The sequence below is a fragment of the Diuraphis noxia genome, unplaced genomic scaffold, assembly GCF_037042655.1.
Source record: "Diuraphis noxia isolate RWA-SAM2 unplaced genomic scaffold, SU_Dnox_SAM2 contig0002, whole genome shotgun sequence".
In the NCBI taxonomy this organism is placed as follows: domain Eukaryota; kingdom Metazoa; phylum Arthropoda; class Insecta; order Hemiptera; family Aphididae; genus Diuraphis; species Diuraphis noxia.
The window spans coordinates 16,683,825-16,707,912 of record NW_028301712.1 but is presented as its reverse complement, the minus strand read 5'-3'; the positions used below and the strand labels follow the sequence as shown (position 1 = coordinate 16,707,912).

At 26.1% G+C, this 24,088-nt stretch overlaps 2 protein-coding genes across 2 annotated transcripts in view; both read left to right on the top strand.

The window, feature by feature from the left end:
- Positions 1 to 661: 661 nt before the first annotated feature.
- LOC107163718 (very long chain fatty acid elongase AAEL008004-like) lies at positions 662 to 12,574 on the top strand. Its single transcript, XM_015511269.2, has 8 exons — positions 662 to 961; positions 5,360 to 5,417; positions 6,151 to 6,341; positions 7,746 to 7,832; positions 10,796 to 10,852; positions 10,939 to 11,044; positions 11,126 to 11,259; positions 12,364 to 12,574. Exons 2-8 carry the CDS (start codon positions 5,360 to 5,362, stop codon positions 12,532 to 12,534), a joined length of 804 nt encoding a protein of 267 aa, XP_015366755.1. The 5' UTR covers positions 662 to 961; the 3' UTR covers positions 12,535 to 12,574.
- Positions 12,575 to 16,838: 4,264 nt separating this feature from the next.
- The window catches only part of chm (lysine acetyltransferase chameau), an 84,174-nt gene continuing 76,924 nt past the window's right edge, over positions 16,839 to 24,088 (top strand). Inside the window, exons 1-7 of the mRNA XM_015511612.2 lie at positions 16,839 to 16,991; positions 18,750 to 19,458; positions 19,980 to 20,312; positions 20,384 to 20,622; positions 20,693 to 20,965; positions 22,425 to 22,651; positions 23,340 to 23,526. Coding sequence (XP_015367098.2) covers positions 16,974 to 16,991; positions 18,750 to 19,458; positions 19,980 to 20,312; positions 20,384 to 20,622; positions 20,693 to 20,965; positions 22,425 to 22,651; positions 23,340 to 23,526 — 1,986 coding nt within the window. The 5' untranslated portion in view covers positions 16,839 to 16,973. The remainder of the gene's footprint in view (positions 16,992 to 18,749; positions 19,459 to 19,979; positions 20,313 to 20,383; positions 20,623 to 20,692; positions 20,966 to 22,424; positions 22,652 to 23,339; positions 23,527 to 24,088) is intronic.

The window sequence follows — 24,088 nt, the reverse complement described above, 5'->3', positions numbered from 1 at the left end:
TTTTTGTAAATAGTTTCCTACTTTCGCAGATATTGACTAATAAAACAAAATATTCTATTTCGACGGGCAAACGTTTAATTTAATTACGGGCATTCGTCATTCAACTATAATATATTGTTAGTTTATGATATTTTACTTATAATCAAAAACCTCTGGTACGTCTATTATAAACATTACATAATTTTAACAAAATGTTATATTACCTATGAGTGAAGTCTCGGAAGGTATGGGTTTTACTATAATGTTATTTTCCAGATTTTTGTACATTACAGTTAAATGTTTTTACGACCCCCCACTCTCGTCCACCATTTGATGATTAGAAATACTTAAATCGAAAAGAATTTTGTTTGAAGCATGTAATACCAATACCTATTAAACCTTCATACCACAAGAACTAAATTGAACACTTAAAATCGTATTAAAGGCTAATAATATTATCATCATTCTGCATAAATGGTTTGAATGGTTAACGTATCACTCATTTTAACACAGCTGAGTTAAAATAACGCGCATGATTTCAAACATTGTTTTATTTAAATCCTATTTTAATTTTTTTTTCTTGTAAATTTTGAATGTAGTTCGTTGACTCCGAATCGTTACATTACAAACTTTAAAAAGGCCTATACCTACCTCACAAATCCGTCACTCGTGTTACAATATTTCTAATGTCATTATTTCCTGTGTGACCTCTGTTAAATATTCAAATTAAACCAATATCTTGGCCTACACAATGCTTGGAACTACATGGTCTTCATTTCGTCTTAAGAAATATAATGTTCGTTAGTTAATTTAAATTTATCAGACCCGTGTGGCATTGTGGTTAGGTTAGGTGCGGTAGCCTCAGTACATTTTTAACTGTTATATATTATTCCATATTATCTACTATTAAATATATACCTTATCCTATTGAGTTTTAATATTCTCGCATTTCAAGATACAAATACCCAACAGTACTTACAAGGTAAGCATCGTTTATAATTATTATTATTGATTATTTAAATATCAAAGTTGTGCATTATACTTTCTGTATCATACTAAATCATATTGTGCAGGTATAAAAATACTCACAAACTTAATATACAAAATTGATTTGAAAATTATGTATATTCTGCAATAATTTGTCCTATAGTTTATAATACTATTGTCTCGATATATGACTATAATTTACCTGATTAACAGTCATTATTTACTTACCCAATACTAATTATATATTTATATCAGGGGATGAGGATGTGATCAACAATGTACGTTATAGGTACATGCATCCTATTCATATAAGATGCATAGCATTATCATACAAACCTTTCAAAATATAATAACACGTAAAGTTACAAGACAATTAACAATAAATGAAAGTAGATATGATTTCAAATTTATTTAAATGAAATCGAAATGGTCTCTTTTAATATATATTATTATATTACGCGTATACTATGCTTCTACAATATTTATATACATTTCTTTCATTCTTAGAAAAACAACAATAAGATTATATTATCATTAAATTAGATATTACTGGCGATATAGGTACTTACCTTCACTAAATTTTCAATGATAATTGATTTATTATTAACTAAACCATCGTAGGTACATGTCATTTGTTTATTATTATTATACCTATTTATATTATTTAGAGCATCGCTACGTGCCTAATTATTTTAAATATCTGGTCTGGTCTGGTCATAAAGATGGTACGGCCACACCCCTCCACACTCTTGGAGCCATGCCTCTATTTGTATTACATAAAAATTAAAAGTATAGGTATGACCTTACTTTTGCAACCTATTAGACTTAATCTTGACAATTTTGTAACTTTGAATTGAAATATTGTTTACTCAGAGTATAAAGTATAACACAATTACTATTTAATAGGTATCATCATGAAGTGTAAACAATGTTAATGTTAAGTCATATAAGAAGCTCGCAATCCCATTGACGCACATAAATAAAAGATAAAAAGACATGTTTTTGTGTAAACGAAAATAATGAAGTATTCATTTTCATCACAAGATAACGAGTCGTCCAGTGGTTTTAATGTTATACAAGAATATAAATTATTTTAATGGGATTCATACCATAAAAATATTTTCTAGGAATATTTGTTCTAATTTCAAAAACTAATATTGTTTTAGAAGATCTAAATATACCATTGTTGTCACTGTAAGAATTTAAATTAACTTACTTTAAATTAGCAGTGAAGCCTATTGTGGGATCATCAAAGAGGAGAGGGTTTAAAAAAAATTAAGTTTTTATATTCAGTTTGTCTGCAACTAAACTGCTTATGATTACATTAACATAATTAAAAAGGTTGTCGGTGGGCAAGCGCAAGTGGGTACCGCTCTGCTACCTATATAGTAAGTATCTAGAAGGGTCACTATAATGAATGTGTTGAATTTGAATTCAATGATATAAAACCATCATAAACGAAAAACGATTTTAACCGTAGGCGGTCAGCCAATATTATTACACTTAAAATATTTTTAGATTGCAAATAAATAAATAAAATTGTTATTCTCCATTTAAACATTCAAGTTCGTCTAAATATTAACATGAGATAGATGTCTTTTTTTATCGCTATCAAACATTTTATTTACAATCTATACAATATTATTAGTATAATAAGTAGATACAGTAAGTTAGATACAAGAATTAATAACAGGAGGTAGCGTTTATGGGCAGGCACTCAGCATGTGCCACCCAAGCTTAAAATATTTATTTAAAAAATTTGTGTTTTTATTTACATTATGGAATACTTATATGAGAAACTTTGATTTGAATTTTCAATGCTTATCAAGTATAATAATTGGACTTTTTTTACATTTTAAGAACGAAATTATTTAAATAAAATGTCGAGATCAAAACATTTTTTATTGACAATATAATTAAATAAAAAACAAAACCGATTTTGTGTAAGAATTTCCGTTTTTTCTTATTTTTTTCGTTTCTCCCGATGCTAATTTTAACCCCTTGAATGCACCAACTAGATTTACTTTACAACAAGAAAAGTTACTGGAGCTTAAAATCGAAGTATAGTTTGACTATTTATTATGTATTAAGACACAAATAATAATAATAAAAAAACTCATATTATTGTAAAATCAATACATTCATCTCTCTAATTAAAATCTAAAATTTAATAAATATTAATTATTATTACACTTACATACAATGGTGTAGCTAGGATCATGAATTGGGAAGAGGTTAAGTTTAAATTTAACTAAGTTTTTTAGAGTTTTCATATGTCCATCATAGCATCCTCCTCTATCACTGTTATATACTAATTATTAATAATAACACTTTTATACATTTTTTTTCGTAATACTTAGTATAGTTAATTAATGTTGTCAATATTGTTTATCTATATAACCTCTCGCATTGCACCCGTCTAAAATAAACTTATGTACCTACCTAATATACATCAAAGTTTACGTTCAGAATTATTCGTTTTACTGTATTATTTTTGATGCTTAAAAGCTTAAATATAGTTAAATGAATTGACCTGTTAATAAATTAAAAAGTAAAATTATTTAGCTTGATAACTTTTTTTATGTTTTTTTTTAAAAACATGTTATGATAAATTTATAATTCTAAATTCTAAATTTTGAAAAACTCGTAACTTGCTTCTAAATTAGTATCAATGTAAAAAAAACCATTATTAGTCATATAAATATTATTCTTAGATAGCTTTAAATTTGCATATAGTTCAATAAATTCGTTATAATATTAAAAATGACATGAGTAACATTAAGTAATTTGATAATTATATTTTGAATAAGTAAGACGAATTTAGTAAATCAGTGAACAATAGACTTCACCTCCTCCGACTTCTCCTAAACTCCAAAACAAACTTATTATATATAAGTCAATCATAAGACCAGTCTGGTCTTATGAAATAGCAATCTGGGGCTTTTATAAAAAAATTTGTTAGGTTATAAGAACTCATCAGAATGACAGCTGTTATTGTCCGCGTTGACGATGCGTTGTATTGTGTTTTGATAATCAAATTCTAAAAATAGATAACATTTAATATGTATTAGGTATGTATGTATGTACCTATCTTATACGATCCAATAGCATATTTAGGGTGGGCGAGGGGTTCGGCCACCTCTTTGGTGTGTGTAGTGCACGCAGTGCCGGATAGACAAGGTATCGGCCCACCGAGTTTTAGTTTTTTAACCGGCCCTAAAAGGGGCCTTTTTCAAATAAAAATGTATAAATTGATTTAGATTTGACGTATTGCACAGAGTTAAATAAATGCATTCAAATTTGTGTTATGAAATAATTGACCAAACACTTACAATCGACATTTTTTTTGAGCGGCCCACCGAGGTTTTCTCGGAAGCTCGCCAAACAATCCGGCCCTGAGTGCACAGTCAATCTCAAATATATATGGTATTTAATATACTGGCCCCTTAGGAGATTTCTAACTGCATAGTAAGTTTATGTCAAGTATAAAAAAATACAAAAAAATCTTATCTATATTTTAGTTAGATAAAATACATTTATTAATTACCTTTATGGCTTTATCTATAGATACTTTTGGCATTTCTATAAATTATCTTTGTATAGATAAACTCCTTTCGATCATTTTGATTTTTATTAAAGTTATAGATATAATATTTTAGTTATCTTTATAGTTTTAACTTTTTATATTGCGTTTATATTTTATCCTAACTGGTGCTAGTCTCACCGTTTTTTATATTATCTTTATTATTAATCCTACTGGTAGAAATCACCACTATTTTGTATTATCATCATACTATATACCTACACAATTTGTGATTATGTTTTAAATATTGTATCTTTTAGTTTTTGTGTCCGTAACTTTTTCTATATAGGTAGGACTAGCTGGTCAGTCTGCGCTCCACAAATTCTGAGTTTTTTATTTATTATTATGTCATACATTTTTAATTGTTTAACCAAGAGAGATAAATAATATTATTTGTACTTATACGTTTGTGTTACTGTAATTATGTATATATTATTTCTTCATACCATTAATATTGAAAAATTACCTATCTTAGAGTTATCTTTTGTTAATTAGTTTAAGTGTACACACCCCACTTACATAATATAAGTTGCTCACAATATTAATTGCTAAGCGAACCTGTAATTTCCTATTGAATGCTAAACATTATATATAAACACCATTTACACGGGTCGATCTGTAAGTGGTGGTGTGATACAACACGCGAAGTAGGTACTTCGATGACCGGGTATCACGTATTATTATTATTATTATTGTACGTACCCGGCCCTCACAGGAATGAAAGATGTGACTTTTCAAATGATTAAATATATATCCTTGAAAATCTCATTTCGCCATTATCTTTATTACAGTATTTGTCTTTATTTTCAGATGTCAGTTCTATACCAAAAAGTTTCCGGTATCTTAGAGTGGATAGATAAAAATGGAGGTAAGCTAATAATATTTTAAACTACGTATATTAAAATACAGGATAATATAAAATATTATAATTTATTATGATATTATATTTTAACTAATTTATAGCAATAAATTCATTTTAAAAAGTGATATAGCATATTATGAAATTCAGCAAAATTATTATAGTATTGCATATTACATAATTACCTAAATAGGTAAAAACTAATTTTAGTAATTTTAAATTTTATCCTAACATTTTTATAAAGAGTAATCCACTAATCATGTCCACCATCATTTTTTTTTATTTAGTAATGAATTCAAAATTTGTTTTTTCGAATTTATAAATAATATATATGTTGCCTATTATTAAACATTTAAGATTTAACGAATCAATAGTGAACTAATAGTTCCTTATTCCTGATTTGATGGCCCATGGTTAGGTTAGGTTAACTCAATAGTTTATTTAATTTTTTGAATTATTTTATAAATCAATTTTTCATGCAACCCAGCATTTAAGTCCATATTTTCGATTTCTTGAGATAGTACCAAGTGAAAAATTGAAGTTGGTATCAACTCCAAAAAAGAGAAACATTCTATAACTAGTGCATATAAAAATCTCAGGATTTTGAAAACGATACTTATAAGTATACTTAAGTTCCAAAAACCAATTTTTGAATAAATTCTTCATTAAATGAAAAAATAGTGTTAATCATACTTGGTGAACACCCTGTATATTTGTAATTTGTGTTATATTATTAATCTAGATTCAAGAATTAAAGACTACTGGCTAATGGATTCTCCATGGCCAGTTGTGATAATTCTCACTGCTTATCTATACTTTGTTCTGAATGCGGGTCCAAAATTCATGAAGTATCGTAGCCCATTGAAAATTGATCGTATTGTTATGGTGTACAATGTTGTCCAAGTTTTATGTTCAGCCTATCTAGTGAAAGAGGTAATATTTATTACAACATAACGTATTGACGCGTGTAATCTTCAGTGAAATATATTTTATAAGTATCTATAATAATAATAAATATATGAATATTATATTTTGTTTGTAAACATTGACATTTGTTTTGATATACTGTTAATATTAATTGTATGATAATACTAGCTCCATTTTAATAAAATTATCTCGAATTTGCCTGGAAAAAATGAACAGACACAAAATACGTGACTATATCGGTAAATCTTGGATTTAAACATATAGGTTCAAGGAAATATTGGCATCGGTGTACCTATCTCGGTATGTGAACTAATATATGTAAATACACTATATATTAATATATAATATGTGACCGAGATAGGCACCTTATTTCCTCCCGTTGCGTATTATACGCACTATATTTTACTCAGTATATTTTTAACGTAGTTCATACTACTCTATAAACTTTCCTGATAACTCTAAGAAAAGTTACTGAAACTTTCGTAAAAATCAGTGGCCTATATTTTGAATATAAGTACAAGCTATGTTATAGTTATCTATTGTAATAATTAAAACTGCTGTACTTTGTACTTATTTTATTTGTATACCTACTATATTTTATTGTATATTTCAATAAATCATAGACAACAGGTCAATAATTATATTATGTACCACGTTCTCAAAAACATCCATATTTATATAGGTAAAAGATTTGCTTATTATATTAAATTCATTTTTTTATTGCATCCTACATAATATTTTTTCAAAATCATCTTACCATTAAATCATTTAAATCTTATGAGGATGTTAGTGCACTGTCTGTTTATCTTTCTCACCCACGAGCAACATAGACAAACGCGTTTACGCTGCAGTCTGAGTGGATCACGTTTAATCTTGGTTTAGGATAAAAATATCTATTATGAAATATATGAATATTTTAGTGCGCAATATGTTGCATTATGTTTTAAAAGCTTCAGGTTCTAAAAAATGTAGAAGTTATCTATTTGAAATGGTTTATTTCTAAACAATTCATTGAGTGTTGTATTCAGAATAATGAAAAAAATTCACCATTTTGCACTTCGAAATATTCCCATCTTTTAATTTTAAAATATATATGTTTACTTTATAATCTGAATTGAACGAGATCTATTTAGACTGCGTAAATGAGTTTTGTCTATGACGCGCGTGAGCGAGAAAGTAAAAACAAACAGTGCGTTGAAATCCTCCAACGATTAGGTACTGCAGATTTTCTCAACGAGTTGTTAGGTATATACTAGAATGCATGTGATATTAGGTAAAATAGTAATCTTTTTTCAGCTAATATTACTTTCAGTGTTAATAAAAGCTACTAAGATGATGACTTTATATTAAACCCAGCAATTAATTAATGTAAATTAAATTAAATTTTGTTTCTTGTGTTTAAATTTACAGGCATTTCGGTTAGTATGGCTTCAAGGTGACTACAAAAGTTTTAACTGCATTGAAATTGATTATAGTGACACAGATAAATCAAGAAACGTAATATTAACTACACATTTTTAACATAATACATATATATTATTATAATAAGACATGCAATATTCCTGTATGAAGAAGAAACACTGTTCAAGTGTTCAACACAGCACATCACATAAATACGTATCGTGAAATTTACAAATCTATCGTAAAAAACACATTTTGACCACTTTTGTACTGATCGTGTTTTATATTAAAAAATTATTTTAAGTATCAACAATTACAACATTGTTGTATAATAAAATTTCATAATTTATTGAAGTAATCGTTGTAGTATTTGATTATTATTATAACGATTAGTAACTAAAATAAAATACATAAATTCACTTAATTATCTAAATTACGTCATCAAAAGTTTCATTGTTATACATATATGATATTGCAAATCTTGAGTGAAATACAATTTTCTTAAATAAATGTATAATTTGAATGTAATATTTTATATAGGAAACTGGAAAATACTTATAAAAATGCTTTTTAATAAGAAATTGTGAAATTGTATAAATGAAAAAGTTTATGTAATATGCTATGTAATTTTTAATATAATCGTTATTTTTATAATTATAATATTAAAAGGTCGTGGCAGCCACAATTCACGTTTAGCTTCATTAGCTTGAAAGTTAGAATGAATTAACCTCTTATAAAATTCAAAGGTAAATATATTATCTAGGGCATCAAATAGGCTTCTTACTATATTTTAATTTTAAAACGAGTTATGAGTATTGGAAAATTGTAAGTTGTTTGTACCGTGTCTTCCCACGTCGCCGAAACCCAATTTGCCGACACCCCATGTTCGCCGACTATTTTTTACATGTTCCCAACTTGCCGATTCCCAATTCGCCGAATATAAATATTATATAAAAAAAATAAACATTATATTATACTAGGTATATGATAAAAGCCATCATAAATTAAAGTTCCTGTAAATAAAAAAAAATACATTATATTATTATACTAGTTATATATAATAAAAGTCAATATAAATAAAAAAAAAAAATTATAAACAAAAATTATTGTATGTATAATATGATATATGTGATATTTTATTATATCAATGTAGTCCAATTATGAAATTTCTTTTGATTCCAATCTAAAATAAAGTACAAAATAACTTATTAACAATCCTACGTGTAAAAATTAACCATTTTATAATATTTACCTATCCTTTGCATTTGCTAATCTTTCTTCAAGATTCCGAAACTTTATTTTACTTAATGGTTTTGGATTACCGTTTTTCTGGGCTACAATGTCGAGTTCAAAATTTTGTTGTTGATTTTTTATCTCGTTTATCAACAAAAATATATTTGGCTTTGGTCGACTAATAGATCGGTTTAAAGCTGCATGCTAACCTTCTAATTGGTTAGTTGTCTGTTTCTTATCAGTGTTGAAGTGATTCCATATTTTCCGGTCGAACATGCAAGCATCATTAATTAAATATGTATCCACAAAATAGTCCATAAGTAAAATCCGTTTTTGATAAAAATTATTGTCACCTTTCGGCGAATCGGGAAAATTGAAACTATATTTATAATTTGTCGGCAAACCAAGACATCGGCAAACTAGACTGTCGGCGAAATGGGAACGTTTTTAAAATATTTTTAAACTGGTATATTTTTCGGCAAATTGGGATTCGGCAAAAGTGGGTAGAACCGTTTGTACATCTTAAACTCGTTTTAAAATTAAGATATAATAAAAAGCCTATGCGATGATCTAAATAAAACACTTAACTTTAAATTTTATAAAAGTTCAATATTCACTTTAATTTCAAACAAATGAAACTAAATGTGACTGCTTGAATATTAAATTGTTTATGTTACCCACTTCTAAGATGGACACAACACAGCGAGTGCCCTTTATATTAATATTCAGACACTATTACATTTGAAAAAAAAAATAAAAAATGTTTATAGGAACTTTTTAAAAGGTTTTATAAAAACAAGAACTTTATACACGTGGTTAAATGAGTTTTCTTTCTATAGTTACACTGTACACATTGTATAATATGTAAAATGTTGGACTTAGGGCCAGTTGTACCGTCTACGGTTAAACTTCGATTATGCTTAATCAGCTGATAACAGATATTTAACCTTGCAAATTCGGCCGATTAAACTTCGGTTAACTTTAATCAGAGATGGTACAACTAGCCCTTAGTACCTAACATATATATTGGTATATCGTATATCAAAAAACATCTATATAACGTATAAGACATTCATTATTTCAAAAATTAATCATGTTTTTGAAAAAAACTTTCTTTTTCTATTTTATTGGCTTTTAGTATCAGCTATTACAGCTCAACAATTATATTATATTCATCGTAGTTAAATTAAAAAAACTTTTGTTATATAGTTAAAATTATTCATAAAACTAAATTTTCCTAGTTAAACTAAATTTTTAATATATTTGTCATCGTTATTCATTTTTAATTCATTATACCAAAGCAAAATACTTATAAAATTACTTATATACATGGAATTCGAATATGACTAGTAGTTTATCGTAAATATTTAAAATAGTTAAAGATACATGTAAAATTTTGGTCCTCTAGTACACTCTTCTAAATTTAAATATTTACAGGTTATAACTAATAAACTAGAGTCAAAATTTTGATTTTTATAGATAAATATACTTTAAATAAAATTTGGATTCAGATTATGAAATCAAAAGTGTATGCTGCCATTCAAAAGAGCAAACAAAACTTAAAAATTAAAAGGATAAACAACCTATGAAAACTAAAAAGAATATTAGTATCTAAAAATGTTGTTTTGTAACGACCTTACTCATGTAAAACATATTTCCTGAAATAATTAATGTTTTACCACCCGTATATATAATATATTCATTTTTAACCTCACAATATTATTAATTACATAATTATACTAACCAACATAAATAAATAAATATATTTAATGAAAATGTTCATATTTAAAAATTAAATTGAAATTTTTCATACTTATTATTTATAGATACTTAGCGCTGTTTGGGTTTACTTCTTTTCTAAAGTCTTAGATTTACTCGACACGGTAATATCACAGATCTCAAATAATATTATAAATATATACAATTTATGGTTATTATAATTTACAAAAAATTTTATTGATTATTTTAGATATTCTTCGTGTTACGTAAAAAACAAAATCAAGTGACGTTTTTACACATCTATCATCATTCAATGGTCTTGATGTTTGGCTGGAGTATAATAAAATTTTATCCAGGTAAAAATAATTTTTAATTTATGACATCAATATTTTTTCTAATAAAATAATAATTTATTTATGACTGTTTGGTAAATTTAGGAGGACAAATCATCTTGTTTGGTACTATAAATGCATTTGTTCACGTTGTCATGTACAGTTATTACTTCTTGACTATATTGAAACCAGAATACAAAAAAGCATGGTGGAAGAAACATTTAACTCAATTACAACTGGTAATGTTTTAAAAAGACGCCACACCCGCATGTGTTGTCTCCGTCTTACAAATGTAAAACATTGCGAATACTGTTTTGGCGAAAAAGAATCACTCAAGCTGTAATCTAAGCTAAGTAACCAAATTTCTACACTATAAAGAAGAGAATATTTACGGTGTAACGTTGTTTTTATTTTTTCGATATCAGAACTAAAAAATAAAGTTATTCAAGTTTGAAAAATTCAAAAATAATGAATTTTTAAACAATAAGAACTTTTTGTAGTTGTAATATTGAAAAATTAAAAACAACGTTGCATAGAAAATATTCTTCTCTTTCTAGTGTGAAAATTTGGTTGCTTATTTTGTATTACAGCTTGAGTGGTTCTTTCCCCCTTCCCGCGTAAAACAATTTTCGCAATGTTGTTTTACATTTGTAAGACGGTAACAACATATGCACATGATGGGTGTATCATCTTCTTAAATTTAAAAACTCAATATCTCAAATCTCAATAGATAAGGTTTCTCATAGTAATTAGAAATATTTTGATTTATAAATATTAATTATTATCTTAAGTTGAAATTTGGTTTAATTTTTAAATGTTAATTAACTTAAAAAGTAGTATTTTTCAAAACCCATAAATTATGAAACAACACTTAAATGTTTTCATTTATTGAATGAAGACTCATCTACACTTTATTTTTAAATAAGATAATATTGAAGGATGACTTTTTTATAACAAATTATTTTTATAACTACAATTATTGACTTGATTAGGTCAATATTAAAGAGAACAATATAATATTTGTTTTATTTCATAATCGTATTTTTTTAATATCAGTGTAACATTTATTGTTTTAATAGAACGAGTAATAAATATATTTAATACACTAAATAAATGCATATCTAAAATTTAAAACATATTTTAGAAAATATAACATTTTTGGTGAGAGGTAGGAAATGTGGAACGGTTAATGTTGTTTTTAATAGTTATAAACTTATAACTTAGAAAATCTGAAGTACTCATAATTATATTACCAACTATTAAATATTATATCAATATTAGTTATTTAGTATTCACATATATTTTTTTATAATACCTACTAATGTTTTAAATAATTTTTGCAGATTCAATTCGTTATTACTGGCCTCCATGGATGTACTGCATTATTGGCAACGGACTGCAGTTATCCCAAATTTATATTAGCATTAGCAATGCCACAAGATATGTTTATGTTTATTTTGTTCTGGGACTTTTACAAAAAGACTTATAAACAGCCCAAAAATAAATTGACTTAATTACCTATTTATTTTCAATTACATGGATTTTTATTTGAAATATGTGTTCCTTATTAAAATACTATAAAATCAAAACTATGTAGTTATTTTTTAAATAAGTTCTTATTGATTTTTTTTTTAAATGATAAACAAACAAATAATATTTACTTATTTACAATGTGAATAAATTAAGATAGTTATGTAATATATACGTATATTACCTATATAATATTTTTTTCAAGTATAAAAGTTTTAAGCTGGGTTCACAATTTTACTTTGGCACTTTGTGTATGATCAATTTCAAAATCATAATATAGCCGACAGCCGTTCTTATATAAAATATATTTATATTATTCCATAAAATTTCTTTGTCATCATATGGTATACATATAAATATAATAAATAAAAATGTAATATGTTATTGGTGCATATTATATTTTATATTATTATGCAATATTCAGACAACTAGTTACGTGGGTCATAATATACCTAATGATATAAAATACCAGATACTTATACTAATAATATATTAGTATATATATTATATTTTATTATTATTATTATTATTATTTTCTAGTCCCCTTTGTCGTCTAACATTATATTCTAATGCTTATTCCTTGTCCCTTGTAGTTTAGTCATATTCTTTATAGAACACGATAACAATAATAATAATAATAATAATAATAACAATTGTTAACTAAAAATCTGTTGACTATATATTGCGCAATGTACCTACCTATAAATCTACCCTTGCATGCTCTACATATTGTCATTGTACATTTGTACCTACATACAGACATATACGGGTAGCAAGTGCCAACCTATTCCTATCAGGAGTTAAAATGTCAGCTGCCCACAGTTCATTGCTTAATAAATATACAGCCCTTCAATCATAATGTTACAACACTGTTTTTATTTGAAAAAAAAAGATAAAAATCGTTTAAAAATTATACTCTGAATTTGATAAATTAAAATATATGTATATGTAAGTAATATAAGTAATGTGACTATGAAAATATATAATCATAAATATTTTCAAACATATTACTCTATGGCTAATATTATAGTACAAAATTATGCCCTAAACAGAATTTTGCCAATCACAAATATTATATGAATAATAAAGTTTTAATAAAAGTAATTTAAGTACTAAGTTTAAAAGTTACCACAATATAAAATATATTTTATTTTTTAAGCAAGGATTATATCAAAGCATTTATAATATTTGAATCACTTAAACGCAAGAAGGGCACATGTCCAAATTTTATAATTTTTCAGGAGTGACAAAAAACTTAATATCTCTAGAAAAAATTGAATAAAATAATTAAACTAACTCACATTTAATTTTTTTATTATTATTATTAATTTTATTATAAGATGTTCTTAGCCAAGCTATCTGCATCTATGGATATTATGTACCTACTGATTTGATTCGGCTATTTTAACATGATAAAGTAATTAGGTGTAAATTACAGAATAAGTAATAAAAAATAACAAAGTAAATAAGATAACATAATATGTTGGGTTATTATCTAACTATCTAAGTACAAATAGTTAACTATAAGAAAGTCTTGAGAACGGCCCCATTGTAAACGATGTTAATAAGGTAGTTCGGAATGTAAGTTGTAGAACATTGAACCTGATGAGCTGAGCAGTGAGCTGTGAAAATGTTTGGCTAGAGTTATGATATTGAATTTTAATTCACATCATATATAAGATGTCCCACGAGAATTTACCCATTGCGATATCTATCCTAAGATAATAAATATTTCGTAAATCTGTTTTTTTATTAGAATCACATAGATAAGGGCAAAGGGCTACGTTAATTAAAAAAAAAATAAAGATACCACCTAACTGAAAATGTTTACCTTTCAACATTTTATTTTCATTAATCCCATCATGATTATTATAATAATTTTTTTTAGTTTATAGATAAAACGGCAAAAGCTGGTTTTAAAAAAAGTAATCTATATGTATATCATATATCAGAATATGTAGAAAAAAATCGTAGTTTAAAAATGCAAGCTGTATTGCGAATGAGCACATTATAGGTACTCGTACTCCCCATCCCCTCCCAAAAACCCCATTTCAATACAAGGTCATTCACCTGAGATAATTCTAGACATTCTATAATCAATGATGTTACCTTAAATTGTAATCACGCTTCACGCTGTATACAGTATACTATTATTGTTATCATAGGCGTGTCTAGACCTTTGACGCAGAGGGTGCATCCTGGTGCGTACCCAAGAGGCTAATGGGCCCTAGCCCCCTTTTTTGAATAATTTTTCTTAATAATTCATGGTGCCACTTGAAATTGCAGAGGGTGCAGGTGCATACCCTGCATCCCCCGTGGACACGCCTATGATTGTTATTTAACTATTTAAGTGAAGAATTCGTTAATTATTATTTGTCATGCCTATACCAGATACCTATATGAATATTATTGGCAATGCTGTAGTGGATGGAGGGTACACGGCGCTATACTCCGTATATTTTCTGGTTATTTCTAATATACTCCGTATACCTTCTGATTAAGGTCGTATACTCTCTATATTATAGTGAAATTACCAAATAATATAAAGATAAAGTCATTAGATTATTATCAATATTTTTGATAGAAAAACTAAGAATATTAAGAATCATTAAGATAGACAATTTGTATAAAACATAATTTGAATAATATTACCTATTATAAATTTGAGGGCATCATTTTTGATTTCAAAGTTTTAAACGTACCTATCAAGTTTAATGTTTATTAAAAGTAACGGACCACCTATGGAAGTGTTCAACCCAGAAATGTACGTGAGGTTGTGGCTAGAAGACCATCGCTCAGCTGATGACAACCAATCAAGATTGAAAAGAAATAATTCAATAAAATCGGAATCCAAACAACATTTAAGGAATATTTTTCAATAAATTTATTTAGAAAAAAAAATATTTAGTTTTAATTTTAATTTGTACACTAATTAATGTATGTGTGTTGTGTTATTTACCCTCTGCCAAATTGATACCTAATGATAGTTGATAGTATAAATGTTTAATATTATAACTCATGGTATACCCTCTGATTTTTTTAGGATTGCAGCACTGATTATTAACTATGTTTGGCTATCTATCCATAAACTTTTTGATAAACACTCTAAACTCTGCAGGAAAATTCCTGTTTGCAGATAACTCCAAAATTGTGTAGGTATAAAGGCCACATTTTGTATAAATGACGACACCTGAACACGGCAATTATTATTTACGGCTAAATAATTTAAACATTCATAGATATCCACAATTTATTATAGTTTAATAATAATATAAAATAAAACACTATAAATACATTTTTCGGTCTCTGAAAATCCATTTTACATCAGCATTTTTATTCAAAAAAGTTTCCATCCACTATAAATAATATTGCCCTATTTATTTTTACCGACGGAATTCGGATATATACAAATATTGAAAAAAAGGTACCAACGATAGATATTTTTAAATATCTGCGTTATTTCTTTTGGCACTTGCCAGAACTGTGCATAGGACATAGGTATGGTTATAATTTATCGGAATCAGAAACCATCTAAAGTTCAATAGTGATTCTATTAAAATTAAGCGTTTTATAAATTTTTAACGACTAAATAATTTGTAAATTTTCAATTAAATAAATTTTGTCAACATTTTAACTAATAAACGGTCATAAAAAAGTACCTATGCATTTTAAATATTTTTCAACTGTGATATTATTTTTGGATTCACTTTTTTAATTCACCAAATACCTAGAATTACGTTGGTTTTGAAAACCAAACTATATATATATATATTTTCACTTTTTTGGACTGTTGCGATTAAAATTAAAACTGATTAATTGAGTGCACCTAATGTTATATATTATAATTTATAATAAATTAAAGTCCTGATTTAGATGCATCAAAGAAGCTTTAAAAATAATATGCATTCATCGTTTCATTTCATTTGTTTTTAGAAATATCATGGTTTGTAGTTTGTAGTTTGCATTTTATTACATAAAATGTATATCATAATACTGCCAATGTGAGGGGTTGAAGCCCCAAAACCCCTTCCCCCGACTCTGAGTACGCCACTGACTTTTCCTTTCGGTCTTTCAATAAGAGCATAATTTGTAAAACATTAAAACAATTAATAAAACACTATAATGTAATAATTACCACAGAACAATATTACTGTTCTATGATATTACTAAGATTTTCGGGTTTCAACGTTGGCACAACTGATGTCCCAACAATCGAATTGCTGTTATCAAGTTTCGAGATATCTGATCTAGCCTCCCCTCTTACATTGCGATTCCCGGTCCTAAACTGTTTACAAACAGATAAGAACTGAGTTCGGTTGTAATTTTGTTGTTTTCGACAACATTCTAAGTCGAGTCTTCGTATTTTCTTTTTAAACCTATTTAATTGTTTATGGTGCATAAGTATTATAATTAATCTTTCAACATGACTGTAAAGAAAAAGGTTAGTATATCTTTATTCTAGTTGATTATAACCAATTGTTTTATTGACAAAATAGTTTGTTGTTCACTATAATTTATGTTGCTAAAATGGTTTATTTATTAAATCTAAACATCGATTTCTCAATACAGAATGTTTAGTATTAATGAAATTATACATATTTTATTCCAAGCCCTTCTTATTGTATATGTTTTATTTGACTGTAATACAATACTGATATCTAAATAGAAATTTAATCTATTAATTTTTAAAAGTGTTTGATGTGTTTTAAAATGCTTTAGCGATGGCACAAAAATAGTTTCAATTTGTGTAAATATAAAATATATTGAGAATAACAAGTTATTTCAAGTTTTGTACAGTAGTCCTTGAGTTAATGTAATCAATTAAGTAGGGTTTGCAACTCAAAGTTGGAATGTGAAATTGCAACACGTTGAAAAAATCCAATGTATTGTAAATACATTAGAGTTAATCTTTTAGAGTAAATACATATTTACATACCTACAAATCTCGATAATTCAATATTAAATTATTTGTTGTAAAATGTTTTTCTGTTTGCTGATTCTCTTATTTAATTAATTTATTTATTTATTCAATATACGGATGTAAGTCCTATTACAATTTTAATTATATGTGTTCAGGAAAATTAAAAGTAGTACAAAAAAAACAAAAAAAACAAATGCAACATCATATATAAACTATTACTTTTGAAAACTACTTTATTTTAGTTTATCTTATTTTATTCGAATATTGATTACACTTTTTTTTTCTTATTAGATAATAAGTTGGCTATCTACATCTACAGATGTAAAAGTTAGAAAGTTTTAACATAATAATATGATAATATTTAACTTAAGTTAATGATACAGTATTGATGATTACAATAATAAGTAACAATATTTACATAATAATTATAATATGGTTTAGCAGTGTTCATCTACTACACTAGATTCTATGTTTAAAATGTTTAAATAACTGTTTAGCTAAAGAAAAATAATTAATTAAATCTAATAATATTAGTTTTATCTTCTTATTTTATATTACTAGATAAAAATTATTGGGCTTTTCATTAATACAAGTACATTGGACTTAAACCACTATAAGTTGTATTTTTGATAACTCAAAGGAATGCCTTGGCCCCTGTCTTACAATATATGTTATCGAGATTTTCCGTAAGTTGAATTTTCGATGACTCTAATTTTTTTTCCTTCTCCAACCAATTCAAGTTATCGAGGTTCCATTGTATATAGTTTAGCTTACAATTTTATTATTTTTAATAGGCGTTTAATTTTTTTTCCATTTAGATACTTGTTATAAATATTTTGACGGTTAAACTATATTTATTTTGTTATTATTTAGTCCTAAAGTGATAGCACTAGTACTTATTAAATATTGAATATTCATTATTCATATATAACAGGGTATATAACTATATACAACAAATTATGATTAAAGTATGTGATTTTTGTCTTTAGAATATTATGCAAGTAGGTTGGTATTTAAAGTGCATTTTATTATTAACTAAATAAATTTTAAGAGTTGACTAAAAATCTTATTTTTACATGTTTTATGTTTAAATTTTTCCGAGTTTATAAATAAATATTTGTATATTATATTATGTTATACAGAATAGGTATAAGAATTTAGAATATTGAATAATGAATATTCATTTATTTTTAATCTGTATCTAAAAAAAAATTATGCTTTGTGTATTGTTAAATATTTTAGATTTTAATAACATTCTTTGTGTTATACATATTTTAGGAGTCTGGCACTTCAGTAAATAAGTCATCAACACCACCTAAATCTACAGCACGTAAAGATTTAGCTTCCAGTACAGATTCCAGTACAAATAGTTCTAGTAGTTCATCATCATCAACATCAGGGTCTGATTCCACAAGTTCATCTGATACTGAAAATTCATCTACCACTGAAAATAATTCTTCTGAATCGGAAAAACATAAGAAATCGCCAAAGAAAAAAGCATCCACTTCTTCAGAACCAAAAGTTTCTGAACTTTCTAAAAAACAATCTTCACCAGAAAAATTTAAAAATAAATCAAATACTGCACCTAAATTAACAGCTGCTATCTATACTGATTCAGATACAGATGCAGAGACAAAAACCAAAAGAAAATTTCCACCAGTGAAACCTAAAGCTACTGCAACAGTTGCAGCAGTTTTAAAATCACAGGATAAAAACAAAAAATCTGATGTTAAACGTAGTCAAGGACCAAGGTCTAAAGCCACTGCTATCACTGATGGAGTTAAGAAACCTGACTCAAAGTCAAAAAGTATTTTCAGTCCAGATAAGATAAACAGTAGTGACAGTGATCCTCCACCTCCAAAACTTACGCCAATGAAAAGTGCTACTACACAAAAAGCATTAGTAAAACCCAGACCAAAAGCAATGGCAAAATTAAAAAAACATTCACCAACAACTAAAACATCCACCTTAACATCAGCAAGTTCTGGTTAGTATAATATTAGTATAATATATTATAAGTAAAAATATATAGAAAAATTGTTTGAATAAAATAGGTAATATTTTAAAATGTACTTAGTTACCAATCACTAATTAGAACCATGGCTTATGTCTATTTTTAAACATTTATCCTTATCCCTATTAATTTTTATTTTTTATTTTTAAGTATTTCTGAAAGGTATTTATATATTTGATATTGAGTTGTTCTTCTTAATTCAAAGTTTAATCTATGGTTTTTGTTTTGAATTTCTATATATAGACTTAATCAAGGTTTTGTCAGTCCCGGACCATCATAAACCTACTCTTTCTATCTTTCCATCTTTCATTATTATTGTTGTATTAAATCAAACCTCTCTCACCCCCTTACTAAATTTTTATTTCATCTTGTAATTTAACTACTATTTGTTTTAATATCAACATTTTCATTCTCATTTTATTCAACATAAACATTAAATAGTATGAATATAACTTGCTATGAAAACCATTAACATTTATTATTTACTTATTTAGAATCTTCAGATACAGATTCATCATTAGAAAAGAAGATTAAAAAAGCAACACAAGAACAACACAAAAAGAAACTTTTAAATAAAACACCACAGCCTGCCACAAAAGTTACTAGCGCTAACGAGTCTTCATCTAGTGGTAAGGTTTCTAGAGGACGTGGGCGGCCTAGAAAATATCCAGTTCCAGAACCAACTAAGAATGGTTCAAATAATAATTCCAATTCTAAATCTGGTCAAGACCAAAAACTTGTTACAACCAGAGGATCTACCAGAGTTAGTCGTATATTAGCTGCTAGCCATAGAACTACGACTGCAACAGATTCTGATTCAGATACAGGTATATGGATACATAATATATTTCTTATTTGTATTGATTAATTAATAGAATAATATAATTTGTTAATTTAGGAAGTAAATCAACAAGTACAAGTTGCAAATCACCTACTAAAAAAGCACGTGAAAAAACCCGTAAGCCACTAAATTGCAATGATAAGAGATTAAATAGTGGAGGGCTTGTTGAATTAGAAGAAAGACTTTGTCCAGTTAATGGTTGTGATTCATTAGGTCATCTGAATGGCTTATATGAGCGTCATTTTACTTCAGAAGCATGCCCTATGTATCACAGATTAACTATTAAACAATGTCAAGTAATATAATTGATTATCTATATAATCTTCAAATCTTTGTTTAGACATTAAACAGTACATTTTTTTATAGGAAAATTTATCTGAACGACTTAAGAAAAATGAAGAGCGTTTAAAGGGCGCATTAAAATCCAGTTCAGCTGAACAAAAGATGTATCGAGATAAAGTAAAAGAAATGAGAAGTAATATTGAAGATAAAAAAAAAAATGAATCAAGTAGTGATACTTCACTAAGTGACCAATATGCTGGCAAAGATTTAGAGCCTGATATATTCAATTGCTCTAATATACCAACCTATGATCTTAAGTTATTTCAAGAAGCACAAGCAGTTGCCAGTGAGAAAATTGTTAGTACCTTGCTTAGTATAAATAAAAATAAGTAACAAATAATTTTCAAAATATAACACAATTATTATTTTTATAAACAAGAAATAACAGATATCAATAATACAAAATGAATCATACTGTTACTTTTAAATGATAATGTTTTATATATACAAAAATGTATTCAATACTTAAAAAATGTCATCAAGTAATTGTACATGTACCTAAATATATTTTCTGACAATTATAATTTAAAATCTTAGTTGAATGTAAATCAACTTAATATGGGTGCAAATAAAACTATATCTTTATTAAGTTTTGTAGGTATGTTAATAGATATCATATCTAATGAAAAAATATTAATTTACAAACAAATATATTTCAACTAAAAATATAGGGCTGCATATTGAATATTGGGTACATTCTATACTCAGATATTTTATTAAGCGTTTCATAAACATAATACATAAGTTATGTAGTATCAATGTATCATTATGATTTTCATTATCAAGGTTATTTATTCCCCCCGTTTTAAATAATAATAATGATAAGTAGTAATGCAACTAGCTCCTGTCTTACGTAAGCAGAGTATAGTAAACGCTTTTCTCTGTACTTCAAGGATTGTGAGTTCTGGTTTAAATTAAGGTATCATAAATAAGAAAAACCGGAATACTAAAAAATCTGAGTATTAAAAAAGTTTGTAGTTAAACATTGTCATACATTTTTTATTAACTTAATAATTATTAGCTTAATTAGTTATGTATTTAATTATTGTATTAATTAATTTAGATAAGACGATCAATACATTTTTTATATTAATTTACCAGTATTTTATAATTTGTAATCACAATCCAAAGTACAAAATTAATTTTACTGTAATTAATTGTTCCAGATCAATTTTGGTATTGATTCATCTGGAAATGGTCAATGTGTTTATAAAATGTAAATTAATTTAAATTTAATTGAAACATATCAATAACAAGTTTTTTTAGGATTTAATTTTCCAATAATCAATCTTTTATTTGAAATTTATCAAAATTTTTTAGTTTTATTGTTCACTCTTGCAATTTGTCAACTGTTTAGGTTTAAGTGCCTGGTCTTTGAGTTTATAAACCTTAAAACAAAGCAAAATAATATATGTAATGTATATACTGAACATTTCATTGATCATATTATTAATGTTTTATTTATGCAATATAATCCATTTAATTACATTTAGGTATTAAGTTTTTTTTTTTAAATTATTCAATAGTATTGAAAAATGGTATTTAAAAAAAATAATAATTTCTAAACAATTTTTAGTTTCCATTTTGTTTATTTTTTTATGAATGATGACATATATTTATGGTTTCATATTTTCTAGTATAATTGTTTTTGGAGTATTTCAATACTTAAAAATACAAATTTTTAATGATTATTTAATTATATAATCTTATTTTTAGATATTGTAATTTATATTGTATTTATCTTTGTCTATAATAGGAAGAAGATTTAAAACAATTACCAAATTTTAAAGGCACAAAGTATTTAGAAATGGGAAAGTACGAAATGGAAGTTTGGTATCAAAGTCCTTACCCAGAAGAATATACACAAGTACCAAAATTGTACTTATGTGAATTCTGTTTACACTATATTAAGAGTAAAACAGTACTATTTAGACATAAACTAAAATGTGTTTGGAAACATCCACCTGGTGATGAAGTTTATCGGTAAGCAAGACATTATTTAATATTATGTAATACACATTTTTTTATGATTTAATTATCTATCCAGTTATTGAATTTTTAAATATGATTTTCTTCATTTTTTTTATACTATTTTAGATTCTGAGGGAGCAATGAATATATTAATTTAGTAAATGTTACTATTTATTTATAATACAAAAAAAAAAAAAAAAATAACTGTAGATCTTGAAATTTTATATAAATATTAATTTTTGAATTTTATAGGCATGAAAAAATCTTCAAAATATTTTTGTTTAAAGGTTTAAACACTTGAAAATTTAATACTAAGTTCCTCATAAGTTTTTAATATCACAAAAATATTTAAGATACCTACTTGGTCACACATTTTTTTTATAACCTTTTAAAATTCTAATTTTTTTACAAAATTCATCAATATCATTAAAATTTGCATTTATCAATTATATAATAAAATATATTATATTATAGATTGACAGCTCGTTTTCATTTAGAATTGTTTTGGTGTAGGTACAATGATTTTATATAATTAAATTCAAATTAAAAAAAAATCATTACATTGAACCCTCTCTCTACATCTATTAACTGCGCAGCAGGGCTGGTACCGTTTGCTCACCTTTTTTGTTAATATTTTTAATATTTAAGCATAAATCATTTTCTATTTTTCTAATTTATATGTTTTTTTTTTTTTTTTTAGGAAAGACCGTATATCTGTTTGGGAAGTGGATGGAAAACGATTCAAAATATTCTGCCAAAATTTATGTTTGCTTGCAAAGTTTTTTTTAGACCATAAAACGCTTTATTATGATGTTGAACCATTTTTGTTTTACATAATGACTACTCAAGATGAAGATGGATGTCACATTGTTGGTTATTTCAGTAAGGTAAGTTAATCTCTACACTATTGGTTATAATAAATTTTAAGTAGATATTAGCAATAATGACAAATTATGTTTAACTAATAATAATAATAATAATAATAATATATATTTTTAATTTTCATTGATCTGTGTATGATAATAGGACTTGAATAGTTAGTCTGAATATCAAATTAAAATTAAATTATTTTAGTTTATTACTTTAATAATAACTTGCATTTGAAACAGTTATTTGGTTAAAATCATCTACTGCAACTTACCCTCTTAATTTTTCTTGTATTTATACAGGTATATCTTGTATTTATTATTTAATATATTGACTGCTATGTGACTGCCAGCGGTCACTCGATATGTTATGTATTATCGTCAAGTCAAACCTATTTTTCAGTGTCATTCCAAATTTGTATTTGTTGTTATATTCAAAAAACAATTAAAAAAAAGCAGGAAAGTGGATGTCGTCCTGCTGTACAGTAGCTTACAAGTGGGTTACTGTAATGGATGGAATTAAATTTGCAGATATTTATAGCAAAAAAAGCAAAAAAGTTGAAAAATTAAAATGTCAGTAAAC

Bases quoted from the DNA above. Each gene is read 5' to 3' on its own strand.
- LOC107163718 (XM_015511269.2), top strand. From the start codon at position 5,360: ATGTCAGTTCTATACCAAAAAGTTTCCGGTATCTTAGAGTGGATAGAT. The intron at 6,342-7,745 runs GTAATATTTATT...TTAAATTTACAG, and splicing joins CAGCCTATCTAGTGAAAGAG to GCATTTCGGTTAGTATGGCT. The intron at 10,853-10,938 runs GTAATATCACAG...TGATTATTTTAG, and splicing joins TCTTAGATTTACTCGACACG to ATATTCTTCGTGTTACGTAA.